The 14518-nt window shown below is 44.0% G+C and overlaps 1 protein-coding gene across 2 annotated transcripts in view; it reads right to left on the bottom strand.

Moving 5' to 3' along the window:
* Rab14 (RAS oncogene family member Rab14) overlaps positions 1–14518 on the bottom strand; it is a 73874-nt gene that overhangs the window by 48703 nt on the left and 10653 nt on the right. The window contains exons 2-4 of one of the 2 annotated variants that reach the window (XM_067098503.1): positions 9379–9504; positions 5551–5663; positions 5219–5345 (exon numbers count right to left, since the gene is read on the bottom strand). In XM_067098503.1, the coding sequence (XP_066954604.1) occupies positions 5219–5345; positions 5551–5656 (233 nt within the window). In that variant the 5' untranslated portion in view covers positions 5657–5663; positions 9379–9504. The remainder of the gene's footprint in view (positions 1–5218; positions 5346–5550; positions 5664–9378; positions 9505–14518) is intronic. The other variant, XM_067098504.1, reaches the window with a different exon arrangement.

Here is a 14518-nt window from a genome sequence, read left to right as displayed (position 1 = left end):
CCAGACTTGACGAGCGACTGACCCGAGAAGAAGTTCCGACAACAACACCACCAGCGAAGACGGATCCAGTCCCTAGGACAGTGTTGCAGAGGACTTCAAGGGATATCCAGCTATATCCATTGCCGCTCGGCGAGAAAGCCTGTGCTTGCAAGGAAAGCTGGAAAGTCTCCCAGTCCTGAACACACAGGGATGTACTGCCTCAAGAACCGCTTCTTGTGTAGCTGCACAGGAGGATGGGTCCAGCGGAATTCTTCTCGATGCCTCGGCAATCAGGTCGGGGGAAGGCAAAGTCTTCAAGTATTTGTCTGTAACTCGGGGTGAGCAATGTTTGTGAACCCTTAGCGAAACGGACAAATACGGAGGGAAAAAACGTCGATATCGAGTTTTCACCAAAAGACAGCATGCCTCAACAGAGCGGCCCCTGGTCTGGTATGAAGGAGCGAGAAAACACTAACGACTTGTGTGCAGGGAGGCAACAGAAGGACGGTAGGGATTTCTCAGTCCAGCAGTCTCTGCATGAATCTTCGTGAAGAAAGAGTGAGCAGCATGTTCCGTTCCGATCACTCAAACCCGAGGCCAGGCTTGCCTACCAATACATCCCCACCAGGAATGCATCTGGTTAATTCAGCTGTCGAGTGTGCAATAGAACAACACTTGAGTACCTTCAAATGTCGAGATGAAACAGCAGGAAAAAACTATTGCCTCCTGTTTGTCGACAAATGCCACTACTGTGGTTTTTTGTTCAACGAAACCAGTGAGTGCCGCAGGGGTGGAAGCTTGGTGTCTCGACCTGAATTAACTCCTTCGAAGAAAAGAATTCATCAGGTCGAGAACGCTCTCGGAAGCCAGGACTGCGGCGGTCCCTGACACTCTTGGCCCCTCGGAAACTGCAAGGGTTGCGAGTGATGAAGATTATTCATTGGGGGAGCCGCAGTCCTGTCCCGGGGATCCTCGCACCGACAAATCGGCGCGAACTTCCCCAAGAACACGGGGGCGATCGTAACTTGAAGAGGAAGACCCTCGCTGTTTCCGATGCGTGAAACTCCTGTACCTCTCCCCTTGGAGGGAGACCTTGACAGATCCCATGAAACCCTCCTCGGCTACCTGGTTATAATACGAGAGAATCAGGGGACCGATACCCAGAGCACGCCAGGCAGCCGAACTCCGAAAGAAAATTTCGTCGGAGCTCTCTCTGTCCGTCTCGCGCCTCTCGGAACAACCGAGAGGAGAAGAGAACAGGTGAGGAGAAAAGAGTATCCCTACTTGTCCTGCCAGTATGATAAGCAGGAGAGGCGGACCATGAGCGATAATCAACTGAAGGAGATTACTGCCACACGGGGAAAGCAGAGCACTTGTGCCGTGGCAAAGCGCTTTCCTGGGAAGAGCAAAAAGGTTCATTCAAACATAGCCGAGAACCCGAATCAGAAAAAACCAAGTAGGGCCGGGCCGAGCCAGTCTGGCAAGCCGAGTCGAGTCGAGCCGAGCCAGTCTGGCAAGCCGAGTCGAGCCGAGCCAGTCTCGTAAGTGCGACCGGGGGCCGAGCCGAGCCAATTGCGCGAACACAATCATAACTGGGCAGGCCGGACTCGTCTGCTGTGAACAATTGCTAGTTTCCCGAACTCTAAACTCCTTTGAGGCCGAGTCCCCTTGAGAAGAAGGTTCATAGGGGAATTCTGTGTCTGCTATCTTGCATGCTCGAACCCTAAAGTTCGAGACACAAGAACGAAGCCCGGCCGAGCAACCGAAGCAGCTGGCGGGCAGCATCGAGACACCTGGCGTCGTGGCACCCCGACACCTGGGTGTCCCGGCAACCAGACACCTGGGTGTCTCGGCACTTTCTCTTGTCCTGTGCCTCTTGTAAGGAGAGCGCTCGTGATTCATAGAATTCGAGCTACCCACGAGACTTCCGAAAATTGGGAGCGGCTGCTTTGTTCCCTAATAGATCGAAAGAGCCAAGCACAGAACCAGTCTTAGACGCAGACTTCCAAGACTGGCAACGAGGGTGTGGCCTCGAGAGGCCGCGCTCTCGCGGCCCCCGAAACGCAAGATCCCACAGGAGAATGCGAATTGGTCAACGAGAGAAACTTGTCTCCCGGAAGAGAGTCAGTCCCTTAGAAGTCCCGCAGGACTCCCAGAGTGAATCTCTTCCCTGCATCTTCTGGTGTTTGAACCGAGAGGATTGAGACACCAGGCTGGGAACCCGACCGAGCACTGGCAAACACTCGGGGAGTGCTTGCGGTGCTGGCAGGAAGAGGAGCCAAGACACCTGGGTGCCTCGGCCCTTTCTCTCGCACTGCTCCCAAACTGGGCACAGGAAAATCTCTCCAGACCAGATCGGGATACTCGATATTCCATAGAATCTCGAGCACTTGAAGCGGCTCGCGAACGAGCACCCGAAGCAGCCCCCATCTTAAGAGGCGGAACCTCTAAGACTCGGGAACGGGATTGCAAACTGAGGTCTGCGCGCCCGTGGCTTCCGAAACACAAAACCCGAAGGTCGGGAAGAGCCAACGAGAGACCCACTGCCTCCTCGGAAGGAGGCAGTCCCTAGACGTCCAAGGGCATCAAGGGGAAGCAGCAGCATTCCTTTCCTTCGGTCGATGGAGGTCTGTCCGATTCTCGGGACCCCCTTGGACCTCGGGAGAGGAAGGGAAGACGCAGCAGAAGACGAAATCGAAGATAAGATGAAGAAGACGGCGGCTATTTCCACAGGACGGCTTCCTTCACCTCCACTCCGACATCTTCTACAGGATGGTGGACACGAAACATCGTAACCTCCAGGGTAGTCCGGCAGGAACACAACGGATGCAGCCAGGGGACACCACCACCAGGAGAAGCATGATCAGGACAGCCGATGCAGGAGCTACGGCAGCAATTCGGAAGGCAGGAGCTACTGCATCAGCCAGGAACATCACCTCAACAGGACCAGTTCCTACATCTTCACACCGACATCTTCTACAGGATGGCGGACATCGTAACCTCTGGAGCAGCTGGCAGGAATGCACGGAAGCGGCCCCGGGTACGACCGGCAGAAGCGGCAGAAATGATCAGGACAGCCGATGCAGGAGTTACGGCAAAGGTTCGGAGAGCAGGAGCTATGCAACGGCCAGGAACGTCACTTCCACAAGGCGACTTCCTTCCCTTTCACGCCAACATCTTCTACAGAATGGCAGACATCGTAACCTCCAGGGCAGCTGGCAGGAACACAACGGAAGCAGCCCCGGGCACGATCACTAGGAGAAGAAGCGGGCATGATCAGGACATCCAGTGCAGGAGCTACGTTAGCTGTTCGGAAGGCAGGAGCTACTGCAACGGACAGAATGTCATTTGAAAGTCACCAGCAGCGAAAGGAGCGATCAGGGCGGCTGCGGCAGGAGACCAGGAGAGCAGCCCAGAGACTGTCGTCGAGTTGACAAGAGCACAACACAGGGAACAGCAGGAGCAGATGGACCACCGATACGCAGGAAGCATTGCAACAGCATACATGAAAACCAGCAATGACAGCGATCGATCTACATCGGCGGGAACAGAGTCAGAGCGATCCCGACGTGGAAATATGTCGTCTAATCAGGTATTGTGGTCGATCCCGAAGCAACACTGACTGAATATCGGGACTGCTTCATGCAAGATATTCTTGATATATCCAGCCAACTACTGCTGTGTCTGCGATGCTCACTCTCAACCTGAAAGAAAAACAAAGATGATTAGTAGAGGGAGGCTCCTCCTGCTACAAGGGGAACAGCCCTACGCAGCGGGAGGAGGTACTCTAGACGAGGTCGCTCAATCGCTCCCCTCTCTCCCCCCAAAAGGGTCTTCACCCGACGAGCGAGCGAAGAGGGCGAAGGAGAGAGATCTCTAAGGGGAGAAGGAAGAACCTACGGGAAGCGAAAAAAGGACAGAGGGGAGGCCACCAAGGGCGCCGTGGAAGTGGAACTTATCGACGATGCCTGTAACCTCCCACTCGGCCCGCAAATCTCTAAGTGCAGGCAGAGAGTAACACTCAGCATAAGTAGGAAGAAATTAGTGATGCCCCTTACACACGGAGGGCGGAAGCCCAAGAAGGGAACTAACTCTTACGTCCCGATGGATGTAGGGGAGTGAAGATATTGCGTCCCAAACTATATCTCCGAAAGTACAGGGACGCCTTCAGTATTTACATAAAGGGCCGCTGGAGAGAAGCATTACCACTTGGTTACGCTTACTCCAGTTATGCCCTTGGCCACAAACCCAAGACACAGGCAGGGAAACGACAGCTTACGCAAGGTTATCACAAATCGTGGGTTTGTATTAACAAATATCAAACACACGTATATATAAACAAAAATACAGAAAGATCCCACCGGGATAATAAGAGCTTAACGACAGTCAGGCAGAGAGAATGAAAACACGTCAGCAACGCATGACGGCCGAAAGCAAACTGGAATGTTTACATCCGGGCAGGTGGGTATCCCCACATACCTGGAGGTAGTTACTGCCTAACCACCTTGCTCAAGAGTTTAACGGCCGTTTCCAGCCTACGCCTGAAAGTAATCCCTAATGTAAAGGACCGAGGGTTTGTATATTGTGTTGGAACAAACATCAAATTAAGCAGTGAAATGTTAAAATAGGCAGTTATAAGCACTTTAGTTTAAGGGGTACAAGGTATTTGGCAGTTATAAGCATTTTTAGAGGGGATTTTTGCATTTCCACAGATTTTGCATTTCCTCAGAATGTTTGGAGCCTATCCCCACGTAAAAATGGTGGAGCACTGCACATTTGAGTAATACAAATCTACAGTATAAGGAAAACAGAGTCCCATTAATAATCTTTGCATGTGTAATAGATTGTATATACAAAAGCCTATCAAAACATTAATAGTAGATTACTATTCTACCAAGATTATAGATTAGCATACTATAGTACAGGCAGTCCCCCGTTATTGGCGGGGTTCTGTTTCTGAGGGTGTGATGATAACCGAAAATCTCCACTAACAGAAAACTGGCGATTTTTGGGGGTTATCGGTGCCGAAAAGCAACGATTTTCGGTTATTGGCACCTCTATTAAGTATGTATTGGCGCCAATACCCAATTATCGGCCCCGATAAGCAGAAATCAGCAATTTTCGGGGCCGAAAATTGCTGGTTTTCGTCGCTAGACAAGCCCATAAAACCAGATCGGCATTAACTGAGCCCACTGTTAACCGGGGACTGCCTGTAATGGTACATGAGTGACATCCATACCTTGTTACTGCCCTAAAACGTTCCTGGCCAGCTGTGTCCCATATTTGTAACTTGATTTTCTGTCCAGCAACTTCAATTATTCTAGTACCAAATTCAACACCAATTGTGTGAGGACAATCTGCCATAACTTAAAAGAGAAAAAAAAATGAAATTAAGGTCATAACTTCTGCTAGAAGAAAGAAAGCCACAGTTAAAACAACAATATTCCCTCCTTCCAAAGAAAGTAAAATTAATCTAATCAAGTCTCAAGACACTGTCATACTACAATCACATATACCAGCAGAATGCAATGGAATCAGGTCAAACAAACAGACCTAATATAAAGTACTTACATTTCTTTTCTGTGAACTGATGAAGTAGACATGACTTCCCAACACCCATGTCACCAATTATGATGTACTTGAAAATGTATGAATAATTATATGGACCCGCAGACATTGTGACCCTGCAGAAAGAAAAAACCAGTACCAAATATAATCGCCAAAAAATGTTAAAAAGCTTTTAATTAAACAGCCTAAAGTTAGACAGTTTAAATAGGCAGACATCAAGTATGCACACCCTCTTAAACAAACAATACTTTCAACCATCTTCTTGCTAATAGTTGACATCAAACTTCCTTGAAAGCTACCAACATTATTTTTGGAAGGGGTGTTATACAATACTACAATAGTTACATAATACATGGAAGTTCTTAAAATACATTTTATTCTATATTTTACATTGTCTTACTCATCACTGTATGATCTTCAACCAAATATGACAATATACTATACTGGTAAAGACTTCCTTCATTACCCTTAAAAAAGTGTATTAATTTAACACAACTACTGAGTCATACTTCTTGACTCTCACTGAGTTTATCCAAAAGATTTGTTCTTCAATAGGTGGAAACTGAAGCAAAGCAATATCAGATATGTGGACAGCTTAGCTGGAAGAGACCAATGGGAAAAGATGAAAAATAAAATGTAGGGAGGTGTTAATTAAACTATACTCATCTGATAATGAACTACTGTACATACAAGGCAGTGCAAACTATGGTATGATACAGCTTGTCCTTTTAATCTATGCCCTACGAGAAGTATCTCTGATTTCCCTAACAACTCACACTTTCCAACTGAATCTTGCTCTTACCTGTATTTTCATACCTATTGATTTCTTTATCAGAGGATCCTCACTTCACTTGTATCCTTCTCTGATGAGGAGGAAATGAGCATTGGCCAGTTACTTGCTGACAAAAGTTACAAGAAGAAAATATTATTTATGAAGACTACAAGAATCTACATATTAAACTCTGCTGATGCAACAATAATTTTCGGCATGACAAGACTTGAATTAAATTCATAACCACTTGAAATCATGGTCCACATTCCTGTAGACTCTCATATGATGAGGTGAAACCGAATTAACAACTACTGATGAACACTCATGTGCTGTTGTGCACGTGCACAACAGGATTCTTAGGATGAACCACAATCAACATAATAGCTGACGGTATCATAAGGATATGTCCTTTTCCATGTGAATACACTGTTGCAAAAGAACAAGTGCATACAGCCAAGGACAACTCATACATAGAACAGAGTTCTGAACTGTACTTATCTGTCCTGCGGGCTTCCCTATGATTGACAAAAGTTGAGTCTGTAGAGGCCACGGGAGAACTAACTCTAGCACTATTGTGACATGCACCACTTGAGGTTCAAGGCAAACCACAAACTGTCTGAAATGGTGCACAGTGATGCAAACAACATTTGTCATGGTATCTACAGATATTGTTGTACTAACTCTACCAGATTTTGTAGCACTAACTCTACCATATATGCTGCATAAGAGGCATTGGTGAAACAATCAAGGTCAGTCCTTCTGCTTGGGAACACCCATGTCAACCATACTGATGGTAGATTGAACAACCATATGTAAACAAACATCAGTGTTGCCCCTGGAAGAGGGAAAGCACTCATTTGAAGCCCAGCAGGACCTCTTATGAGGCTTCCTGAAGTCTTCTTACTCCTGTGAGAGGAAGTGGAGGTATAAGAACAAGAGAGGAGGAAGCATTTGACAATGATGGGAAGGAGGAAGCATTTGACAATGATGGGAAGTAAGAAGAAAAAAAGTAAAGCACTTGTGCATCTTCACCTTACTCTTCAGCATGTCTCACTCTCCTCTTGCAGGAGCATTAGCCATGGTCGAAGCTAAATGGTCATCTCTTATGGGAAGGATGACCAATAGTGGAGGCCCAATAGCATTAGGCTCTTTAGCAGGAGCACCAACAGCAAACAGCAGTTGAAGTGGTCAGGCTAGACAGAGGCAAAGCAAATGTACACACAGGTGATTTCACCTTGGGAGAGTCTACCACACGCACATCTCACCACTTGGTGAGAGCATTTGTAGACCAGAGCAGTGTGTGCATGGGATGAGCAAGGATAGAGGAGAGGGTGGGGTGGGGTGGGGAGGTCTGGAGTAGTTTTGTGGTGTCAAATGAAGAGTTCTACTTCCCAATGACACAGACAAACACTCTTAACCTTCCTTCTCCTATTACCAAAGATTTTCTACAGAGAAGGATACAAATTCATTAACACTAGCAAGGCTGTAAAGCTACCTCTAAAAATGAAGAGTAATGGTGGGGGCTCTACCTATGCAAAGGACATGAAACACCACATACACTCACTCATATTCTTTACACCTCTATAATTCACATTGTTTATCCATTCTAAAGTAAACAAAAGTTAAAAATGAAAAAATGCAAGTTCCCACTTGGCAGTCAGCAGGACACAACAAGATATCCTCATTTGATGGGGGTTGAAAAAAAAAAAAAAAAAGTCAATGGCAGCAGAAGTTTCAATTACCAATTGCAGCTAGCACAGGAATACTTCTATATACATAAAATGCTCTGGTATGTATTTCAGCAGGAGCAAACATGGGTTGTCTCTCTGGCACATTAGCTCCATTATAATTCATTTCCAAGTGTTTTTAATATTCTCTCTGGCTCTTGAGGTCCATTCTCATTTAGCTTAAAAGTGTTTTTGATATTCTTCCTCTCTCTCTCTCTCTCATTATACACATACGAATTCCCTTTTATTCTCCGATCATAGGATATGAAAGGGCCTTGCTGCCTAAAGAAACATCTCATCTGCACCATTATTTCTGAATTATTCTTCAAGGAATATGTGGATGATCTAGTTCCTATGCATTGTCACCTAAGTCACTTCCTCAAAATCCTTGAATTCAACTCTCTTTAAAATCATCAATATGGCTCTCACAAAGTACGAGTAACTGCAGATATTTTCTGTCTTACTCTTTAACTGGCCACTGTCTTTGGGAGATTCAGACATTTTGCTGTTGATCATTGTTCATATACAGTACATTTACCAAGAGTTTGGTAAACAACTCAAGTAGCTCAACTTTTTGCTTATGGCTTTCCTCCTCTGTGCACTCTTTAACATTTTACCTATAAGCTATTCTGTATACTGTCAAAAGCACAACAATCATTTTCTTCCAATTATTGTGCTATTCCTCAAGATTATGCTCCACTGTCAATTCTCTCCTTTTTTATCAGCGACCTTTAATTTGTAGTGTTTTTCCTTTTATTCATGATTTGATCATATGTGTGTCTTTCTTACTTTGCCTCCCAGCCATCCACTATCAATAATACTCAAGCTTGGCTGCAAAATAAATGACCCTGGTAATTGTAATAACAGAAAACCTACAATTAATTAATCAATCACACATAACAGCTTTAATGATGAACCCACTTTGATCTTGAAGAGCATATCTGAGTGGCAATCCAGTAACCAAGTTCAATGTCAGCCAACTAGCTTTACTACCTATTCCTGTCTATTCTCAGAACTAATACAGTACTATATTCTCATTTTCTTTGAGAAAAATTAAATTTCACATCCCTTGTCTATAAACATTTTGGTTACATGGTTTACTCTTAAACTCATCTTGAAGAAGATATCTAGTCATAATCTAAATCTGTGCAAGCCCCATTTTGTTTCAATATACAAAATTCTTTCCACTTCATTCACTAAGGCTCTACATGGTCTACATCTACATTATATGGTTATTTTGCTTATACTGTACACCAGAATGCTTCCTCAGTTTGCTTCAGTGACAACCTGAATAAAAAAAAATAACTTAATAAAATCAAGCAATGGCCTCACCTCTTCTTAGGTCCTCTTTCTTTCTGCTACTAATTGGCCTTGTTTACTTTTTCCTATGAAGGTTTTGGCTACTGCTCAGGAGACCAAACAAAATGTCTCTACACCTTTCATGCAGTCTAGTAGCACCTGAAAGACCACCAAATCTCACATTTACTTATTGCGAGTAAAGAAATTCAAGAGTGATACTTTTAGTGACTTCTTCACATCTTTGGAATGATCCCAGTGTCAATTTACCTAACTTTGATCATTTTTCCTTTGAAAGAAGCAGATCCAACATTTTTTCTGGGGTTAGACAAGCACTCTTTCAGTTACCCCTTCAATATGTAAATAAAAAAAACAATAAACTTTACCTCGGAAAGTCTTTCTTTGCTTCTCAGCACTTATAATTTCTGAATGCCTGTAAGAAGCCGGTTTTTTTAACACGCCAGTTCTCTGAACATACTGTAGAGCAAATAATATGAGAGAGAGAGAGAGAGAGAGAGAGAGAGAGAGAGAGAGAGAGAGAGAGAGAGAGAGAGAGAGAGAGAGAGAGACCCTTACATACAAACCTTCAACTTGAGAACTTTTAAATGAAGTAAGAGAATCTCCATGTCAATTCATCTGACACTTTAATGGGAAAAGAAATGATCAAACAAAATACCACTCAAATAAAAAGACTTCTCATACAACCACATACAGAAAAATACTTTCCTACTCTCTCTCTCTCTCTCTCTCTCTCTCTCTCTCTCTCTCTCTCTCTCTCTCTCTCTCTCTCTCTCCTAACAGAACTTCAGACTTAAAAACATAATGTATAGAGGCAGCTTCAATAACCTAAAATTTTTTTAGAAAACCTAGAATTTACTGTACTAGGCTATTTGAAAACAAAGACATAAGCTTCATTATTAATGGATCAACATGTAGTAATCTTATCAGTACTGTACAGTACTGTGGTTAACAACATTAAAACACACCATATTATAACATCATACAATGCCATTTTATCTGGGGTAACCTTCAAAGTACTCAGCATTAATTTTTGTTATTTCCAGGAAATACTGAACAATAAAACAAATACAAAAAATATTATACTAAAAATATGAGACATTTCTAATCATTACAGGAAATAACCAAAAATCACAATCTTTACTTCAATACGTAATACAATTAACACAGACGGATGAAGGATGAATAAGTTCCAAGCTGACAAAGCAACAAGTGAAGAGGCTGGGAAACCTTTCAAGACCAAGCTGATACTTCCAAGGAAGTCTAGCTGAAGGTTAATTCCTGTCCTCAGGCAAGCTACAGACAATGTACGAGTATCAGTACAGTATTCATTTTCACTTGGTCTATATTAACATGTTATCATTAATACTACTAGGTCATTTATGGATGAACTACTTCTTAAATGAGAACCACTTTCATGAAAAATAAACTACATCTGGATCAGGGTTTGAAGAGCGGTTCTTTCACTGGACAATGAGAATATATGTACAGTATATGAAATCCTCAGTGTGCATTTAAAAAGAACTTGTAATTTAGAATATACACAGTACAGTGTATTTACAAATGTTACAGTACACTTCACAATACTATGGCCATGGTTAACAAGTCTGGAGATTTCATTATCTAGCCATGACTATCTAGTGGTCAACAGTGTGTCCAATATTGTGTAAAATATGATACACAAAGAAAACATTGACCAAATATACAGTCAGTAAAGACAAGTGTCCAATGAACTGATAACCAATTTTCAATTTAAAAGTATACAGACAACTGAAGACAGTTGTTTAGGATTAAAGTTTCTTATACTTATCATAGCATAACATGAAATCAGACACACAAACACACACACACACACTGTTGACAAGTAGGCTGAAGTGCAAGATAAGGAAATTCACATCAGTTGGCTGCAGCTTTACAATGGTAATCCTAAGAGGAATGTATAACCTCTAGCAGACACACACACACACACACACACACACACACACACACTCTCTCTTCTCTCTCTCTCTCTCTCTCTCTCTCTCTCTCTCTCTCTCTCTCTCTCTCTCTCTCTCTCTCTCTCCTATACTATACTTAGAGCCCAACAATTTTTGGTTTGCAAGCATTTTTCCCATACATTATGACATTTTGTAAAAGTATGAGGGCAGAAATTGTAGTTTGGTAAGACATAATGTGTAAGAAACAAATTAAGAGATGCAATGCACCTCTAAGGGTAGTGACTTGCATCAGCACAGCTGTGGAGTAAATAAAAAAAATGCTGATCCAAGAATCATGTGTGTAAAAGAGTCCACAGAGAGAGAAAGAGTAAAGGAGAAAGTGCCTAGGAACCTGAAATTGGGCGGTATGGTTTGGGGAAACAAAAAGATGGCTGTGGTGGAAAAGGTAAGTGGTGGAGGAGATGATGGTAGGTAAAAAGTTCCTGTGGAGGAAAATGAAGAAACCTTGTAATAATATGCTTAAAGTTAGGAATACTATAGTTTTTCCACAAACGAATATGAGTACACTTCAGAAAGAGAAAATGGAATAAAGAGAAAATTGAAATCAAAATTTGACAGATTATGGAGCATACGCATGTAAGTATACACACACAAGTAATGTTGAGGGGTTGTCTGGTGGATATGCAGTCCAGTTGCTGTCTCTCATTCTCACTCTCACTTTTGCTTTGATGGCAGCAAAAGTGATGACAGAAGGTAATTCAATCACTGGTACAGTTACTTAAGAAGGAGGAATGAAACCATTAAGATGTGTGATGATCAAATGAAGAGGTTTGCTCAAGAAAAATGAGATGGTTCGATACACATTTTCACGACAAAAGAGAGAACTATTACCATGGATAGATAATTCAGGATGCATATAACAGAAAAATCACAAATTTTTAAAGTAATTTGCATTTTTCCTAACTATAAAAACCTGAGGTCATTTATATTAGGAATTACTTTCAGAGAAGCTGGAAACGGCCATTAAACTTTCAAACAAGGTGGTTAGGCAGTTAACCACTGTCTGGTAGGTGGGAGTCCCACCAACCCAAATGTAAACATTCCAATTTGCCTTTTGGCCCAGGTATCAGATTGAGGGGTGGCATAAGGCGGGCATGAAATGTAATGTAAAGGACCTCAGGTTTGTATAGTTAGGAATAATAAAAACTACTTTAAAAATTTCCGATTTGTTCCTACACGATATGCAAACCACTGGTCCTTTACATTATGAAGACTCAATCGTTGGAGGGAGGAATCTGAGTGAGTCTCTGAACTGACTGGAGTTTGCCACAGCTAGGATCCCCTTCCTAGTCAACAGAGCGAAGAAGAGAACCGTGCCTCTGACATATTGATCGGAGTATAGGAACTGCATGATCTATTGTCAGACTTCTGGGCTTTTTGAATGATTGAGGGAATCGTAAACTCATATGAAAATAGGCTAGGATGAATCTAAGAATCGGAGACAGTAAGGTAATTACAAGGATTGGGTTTGTCTTATCGTCTGGGTCTCCTTCCCCTCCCTTGCTACAGGAAGGAGCGGGTTTGCTTCTACAAATCTGATAAAGAATATAGAAGTCACTCGATGTATAGACTTACTGCATCGGCTGCCAGTTCCAGTATGTCTTGGCTTGAATCCACTCTCTGCCCGAAGGAAGAGAAGATGGATGAGAGGGAAGGAGGAGGAGAGGCCAGCCACTCACACAATCGTTCTCCCTTCCACAACTGGACATCGTAGGTGCACAACTTGTTGAGCAGCCACACAGGTCCCAAGGAAAACGTGTACAAGGACTTGTGGTCAATATCCCAAAAGTAGAAAGAGGTGAAAGTGGTATGACAAGACTACACCCCTGCTTTCAGTACCTGAGGAACCGACAGATTCTTCCGAAATGTGAGGGTTCAACCAATGCCCCTGACTTCATGAGTTCTTGGGTGGTTGGTACCAGTGTTGTCTTCGCCAGCAGCAGGGTATGCCCTCCTGATCATCTCATGAAGCCAGAGAGAAATCATGTTCTTGGACGCTTCTTTCTTGGATAAGCCAGTGCTAACGAAGAGTTGTCGACACTCAGGCCAGAGACGTATGGTCCTCTTCAGATTGTGCTGCAGCACTCTAATAGGACAAAGTAGCATCACATCTGGATCATTATCAACAAAATCCTCTAGGGAGGGGATTGTGAAGGACTCGAACCTGGCGTCAGGGACCGATGGGTTCTATGAAATCCGGGACAGGGCAAGGAGGAAGATGGTTTTGAGGGTCAGATCTCTGTCTGAACACTCTTGTAAAGGCTCGTACGGTGCATGAGTCAGGCTCCTTAGAACGAGAGTCACAGCCCACGCAGGGGGCCTGAGATACCTAGGTGGGCAAGACTGTTCAAAGTTTCTCATCAGTAGTGAAATCTCTAAAGAGGAGGTGTCTATACTGTTCAGGCACAAGACTAGGCCAAGTGCAGCCCTCTAGCCTTTTACAGCTGAAATGGAGAGAAGCTTCTCTCGGTAAAGAAAGACGAGGAAGTCTGCGACCTACTGAATAGTAGCTCTGACCGAAGGAGAGGGACCCCGTCTACAACACCAACTACAGAAGACAACCCACTTTTCCTGGTATACCACTGCAGAGGACTGTCTGAGGTGTCCAGCGATCTCTGTTGCAAGAGATTTTGGATAACCTCCAGCTGTGAAGAAACACAAACTGCACTGCCTGGTGGTACCGCTCTACGTGGGGTTGACACTGAAGGTTGGGCCAGGGAGGAATCTCTCTTGGTGCCACAGAGAGCAGAGCTAGTAGATCGGGATATCAAACAGCCTGCGGCCATTTGGGAGCCACCAGATTCATCCTGAGATTCAAGGCGATCAACACACTACACTGCTGATCACCTTGCTAATCATACAAAAAGGAGGGAAGGTGTAGACATCGAGGTTGTCCGATGGGTGTAGAAATGCGTCCTCCGCAGCAGCCCATGGGTCCGGCACGACAGAACAGAAGAACAAGTTTTCTGTTGTGCCAGGTGGCGAACAGACTGGTGACTGGATGACCCCACAGCTCAAACAACCTTCCTGTGACATCTAAGTGAAGGGACCACTCTGTCCCTATCACTTGACTCTGGTGGCTCAGCTTATCCGCCACTACATTCCTCTTGCCTGGAACGTATCCAGCCAACAGCTCTACCGAGTGAGCTACCACTCACTCG

This window comes from Macrobrachium rosenbergii, chromosome 55, assembly GCF_040412425.1.
Source record: "Macrobrachium rosenbergii isolate ZJJX-2024 chromosome 55, ASM4041242v1, whole genome shotgun sequence".
Classification (NCBI taxonomy): Eukaryota; Metazoa; Arthropoda; class Malacostraca; order Decapoda; family Palaemonidae; genus Macrobrachium; species Macrobrachium rosenbergii.
This window is presented reverse-complemented; position numbering and strand designations above follow the sequence as displayed.